At 50.2% G+C, this 4,878-nt stretch overlaps 1 protein-coding gene across 2 annotated transcripts; it reads right to left on the bottom strand.

Moving 5' to 3' along the window:
- Positions 1 to 1,534: 1,534 nt before the first annotated feature.
- On the bottom strand, positions 1,535 to 3,538 carry LOC125533169. 2 transcript variants are annotated; one of them, XM_048696925.1, is made up of 5 exons: positions 3,154 to 3,538; positions 2,968 to 3,050; positions 2,781 to 2,871; positions 2,147 to 2,320; positions 1,535 to 2,060 (listed from the first exon to the last, which is right to left on the bottom strand). In XM_048696925.1, the coding sequence occupies exons 1-5, from the start codon at positions 3,365 to 3,367 to the stop codon at positions 1,759 to 1,761; spliced, it is 864 nt and encodes a 287-aa protein (XP_048552882.1). In that variant the 5' UTR covers positions 3,368 to 3,538; the 3' UTR covers positions 1,535 to 1,758. The 2 variants fall into 2 exon arrangements, with proteins under 2 accessions (XP_048552882.1, XP_048552880.1); XM_048696923.1 differs by having other exon boundaries at positions 1,535 to 2,063; positions 3,154 to 3,537.
- Positions 3,539 to 4,878: the final 1,340 nt, after the last annotated feature.

Genomic DNA, 4,878 nt, shown 5'->3' with positions numbered 1-4,878 from the left:
GTTTGTCTATGTATTCACACATGTATTTAGGTTTTCGATACAATTCTAGCATGAATAATAAACATTTATCATGAATAAGGAAATATAAAATAACAACTTTATTATTGCTTCTAGGGCATATTTCCTTCAAGGTGCTGCAGCGGTGGCGTTGTGATCCATTACAGCCAACTGGCCTCAATTCATGCATGTATTCACACATGTATTTAGGTGGGCGACGTTACAGATGAAATTCTTGCCTGTCTTCGGTCGGTGTTGGCGACGAGGGCGCCTGCGGGTGTCGTTTCCCTCCTTGGAGGCGTCGCTACGGTGTGTCGGCATCTCCCCCTTCTCGTTTGGATTGTTGTCTCCGGGCGAAAGCCTAGGTCTTTGACCGATGATGGCGGCGTTTCGGCATCGTTCCTCTGTTGGGAGCATCGCACGTGAAGACTTGGCTTGAAGGCTTTGTGTTGCGGTTCTCCGGTGCGTGCCGCTGGTTCGAGTTGAGGTTCTTGGGCGCAATGCACATCAATGCCGATGAGTCCTAGATGGTGGCTTTCTCAGGACCAACCGAGTCCCGCCACCCACTCGCCATCTCTTTTTTCGGCATTCAAGGGTGGATGGTGCGTCGACAAGGGATGTCCGGTTGAAGTTGTTGCTCTTTGAGGTGATCGGTATTGGTCGAGACGCGGCTCTGATGCTCTGCTTAGGGCAGGCTCCTTTGCATTGTGCTTGTAATGTGTGCGGAATCTTTTCTTCGGATTAGCTCGGGTGTGTTGTGTGTTCTACAACCGTTGTTTGTAGCGAGTTGTAGCTTCATGTAATTGTCTTTTATCTTCTATAAAAATATGGTACGCCTTTGACGTATTCTTGAAAAAAATATCTATAACTATTTAACCCCGCAAAAAACAAATATCTATAACTATTTATTCATTAAGTCTGTAACAACCGAATCCTGTATGCCACGGACGGGGCAGTTGCCGCAGTCCCATCCCTATATTAACACGCAACCGTGGCAAATTATTACATACAGTACTAGTTTAGTTTAGGCAAAGTACATTTGCAGAGATTAAACTTGCCTGACAGAGTAGCACAGTGACAGAAATGCGCAATTTTCCACGGGGCTCAAATCTGGCGGGGGGCCACCTAATCCAGAGAAAGCGAAGCGGGTGCAGTAGGCTGAGACGCCGAGGTCTTTTCGCAGCAGTAACAGGAAACATATACCTAGGGGTACAATTATAACCTCGCACACTTTGCCTGGCACGTACGATCCAAAGGTGCCTCCGATCAATTCATCAAGCCCCAGAGCAAAAGCTAGCCCTGCCACGATCTTTATTTTGCTTTAAAAGACTCGTGCTATTTCAAATTCCTCGTCCTTTGCCAATTCCCATCGAGAATCGCATGCGCACATCGGCCTCTCAGTTCATACAGCCTCGCCATGCATTTCATTTCGCGGTACTACCTCCGTTTCAGTTTATAAGTCCTACGCGTATATCTAAGTTGTCAATTTTATCACCTTAATATAAACTATATAACATAAAAATTATACGGTTTGAAAATAGACCATCTGAAGTTTATATTGATATATTTTTTGTAATATACGACTTGTATTAAGTTGGTCAAATTAACGACCTAGGCGCACGCCCTGTAACTGAGAGAGAGGTAGTACGATTGATCATTGGTCATTAGTGGAGTATTATTTAATCTACACATGAGCAAGGCAGCATGTACATGATCCAGCAAGACGAACTTATGATGCTCATCGCATACACAGTCGGATGCTTATCCGGATGACCTTATGACGGTGATCGTGCCCTTCCCGGCGGTGTGCAGCCTGGTGAAACCGGTGACTGCCTTGCCGGACGGGGCCGGCCGGTCGCCGCCCGCGGATGCCCGCGGGGCGCTCGCGTACTCCCCCACGGGGTGCCGGACGGGCCTCGCCGACGGCGTCAGGATCCGCTCGTTGATGTCGGCCAGCGTCTCGACGCCGTCCACCCCGCGGGGGCCGGGCTTCACCACCGAGAACGGCCGCACCACCGTCAGCCCTGACTTCCTGCGCCTCTTGCCGCTCCTTCCATCCTGCTCTGCTGCGCAATGCATCATACAGCATTAGCACCAGATTAACTTGTTGTTTCTAAATGGACAGGTCAGTAAGCTGGGTTGTACGTACTTTCTTGTGTCGCCGAGCGTTTGGCCGAACAGTTGGCGCGAGTGATCTGGCGCTGCTGGTCGCCGTGGTGATTGCACGATGGCGAGCTGAGGGGAGGCTGCTCCGGCTGCGCCACCGGCAATGTGGGCGGCTCCACCGGCGAGGCAGAGCTCGGGGCCAGAAGATCATCAACCCCTGCAGAAGCAGAGCCTATCAGTTTGGTGTTTAACAAAGCAAAAAATGGGCCCAGTTTGATGAGATTCCAGTTTTAAGAGGCGATGAGCACACAAGGATATGCAGCAGGTAACCGAATCTGGGTGGGTGCTACCGTCTGAGAATGCAAGTCCAAAGTTTTTCTTTTTTACTCTACTCAAGAAGCAATGCCTGCCTAGTCCAGTAACAAGTCAAATGATTCATGATGGACAGATGATGGGCTTAGGACAGCATTGTGGTGCTAATCTTGGGTGGGCCCCAACATGAATCTCCTAACCACCGTAGTAACTCCATACTATAATCATTAAAGTCTGTCCTAGATACTTGGAAAAGTACCACCACCATGGAATTAATGAAACGCCAAGTACTGACAAACTGCTGTCTGAAGAGTGTGAACCAAGATAAGCAAATTAAATGTCGTAACCTGCATCCGAATTCTTACACAGGAAAGAAGCATCAGCAGCCGTGCTTGTATCCTCGATAATGCAGGAGGGATCGAAGCCTACCAGATCCTCGTCTAGGATCGGGAAACTCTGAAGAGGTAAGCAAGAGGCCAGTAAGAAAAAGGTGGTGGTGGTGGTAACACTCTAAAATAGCTGCGCTGCACGCCATTGTTGACTTGCACTCACTCGGATCAGTTCCTCCAACTGCTCCTCGGACCACTCCGTCACATCCTCCCGCGGCGGCTCTGAAGAACCCGGCCACTCCATGCCTGCAACAATGGAAATCAATTACCATACATCACCATGGAATTGAAGAAACGCTCCAACTGCAGAAAAACGAAATGGCAAGCCGGATAGATACGCCCCACGTACACTTGGGGAAGAAGAGCCCGAGCTCGTGCTCGATGGCACCATGACCGTCGGGATTACCGCCGGCGGCGACGCCCAGCGCGCCTAGACCACCGAAGTACCTGATCAGCTGCGGATCCCACTCGAGCTGAAGGCAACACCTGCCGCTGCTGCAGGCCATGGCGTCTAGAGGCCACCGCCAGGCATGCTGCCTCTCCTGCAGCTCGGCCGTTTCCATGGGTGGGGTAGAGAGAGAGAGAGAGAGAGAGAGAGAGAGAGAGAGAGAGTTACTGAAAGACACTGGTGAGAGTGAGGAGGGATGGGGCGCGTGCCTAAATAGGGAGGGCTTTTGGGAGGCCTAAAAGCCGGCAAAAGGGCGTGTGCGCGCGCTGCGGCCTGCAGTCCGGCTCCGGCATGTCAAGCAGCCACAGTTTTGTCAGGGAAAGCTTGGAAATCTTGCAAAGTCGAAAGTGGACAAGGAACGGCCGAACGGGCCACCAAGCATGCAAAGGGATGATGACTTGGCGCCGCTGCGGGAGGGGAGCTCTTTCTCGTGGCTCGCGGTTCCGAGCCTCCTTTCTTTTCTTTATGTGGATCTCGCCATGCCTCCTCTTGACTTTTGGTTTTGTTCCCTGCGTATTCCTATTTCAAATACAACTACTTTCCTATTTCACATGCCTGTGGGCTCTACAGTTCACACTGATTCTCTTCTTGCGGGGAGACCAAGTTAATGCAAGTTTGCATACATGCCATGCATTGGCATTGTCGATGCAATACGCTCCAACAATGGAGGCAAATTTTCAAAAATGTGAAGGAAAGGGGCTCCACGCTGTATAACATTTGGCTTCATCACATCAGGTATGACGGCAGACATTACCATATAATCACAGCGAAAAAACCACGATGGCATGCAAATTCATTCTTTTTCCAGCTGGATTTATGGGCGGTCAAACTTGTGCATGGTAGGTCAAAAACCATCATTTTGTTTCTATGGCTTGTGTATGAGTCATGACAAGTGTGTCCTCTGCGTAAAACTGTGCGTAGATTAGCTATAGTTCTCCAACCTTTCGTTGAGGCACATATGCGCCATCGCATGCCGACATGCGCACACGACCATACTCGATGGCATCCATCCATGCACGTTGACTTGCCTCTGCATATGAATTGAAGACGTACGTAGGACTACTTAGAGCATCCACAGTCGGGCCCCTCAAACCCGTCTTATATGTTTGGACGGGCCGCCCGGTCACTGATTGGTCATAATTTTTCGATTCAGACGGGCTCCTTAAACGGGTCTCAAATGCCCAGACTGACTGGAACCCTTCGAAAGAAGTATAGTTTTCACCCTCAAATCCATTCCAATGTCTCCATAACCCCCCAAAGTCAATTTTGGTCTGATTTAAACTCTAAAAATGTCAATACCAGTTTAATCTAGCCCTGAGCGGTTTAGTGTCACATTAGGAGTGGTTTTGCATCTGATTTGGTGATCCGGCACTAATTTGTCGCTGACGTGGCGTAATGACGTGGCACCAGGTCGCTGAAATAAGTGGGGCTCTATTATTCTCGCGTCTGTTTCGGAGTGAAAACCGTAAGGGCCGCAGCGCCGCCATCCATGCCTGCTACAACTGCCTCTGCCGTTGTCGTCTTAGCGTCGTCGCTGTTGCCGTCGTAGCCGTCGCCGCCATCATCGGCCATCGTCTGTCAGGCTGGACGTCGCCTTGGCATGGGATAGAGGGAGCGCAAGGTCTC

This window comes from Triticum urartu, chromosome 1 (assembly GCF_003073215.2).
Source record: "Triticum urartu cultivar G1812 chromosome 1, Tu2.1, whole genome shotgun sequence".
Taxonomy (NCBI): domain Eukaryota; kingdom Viridiplantae; phylum Streptophyta; class Magnoliopsida; order Poales; family Poaceae; genus Triticum; species Triticum urartu.
This window is presented reverse-complemented; position numbering and strand designations above follow the sequence as displayed.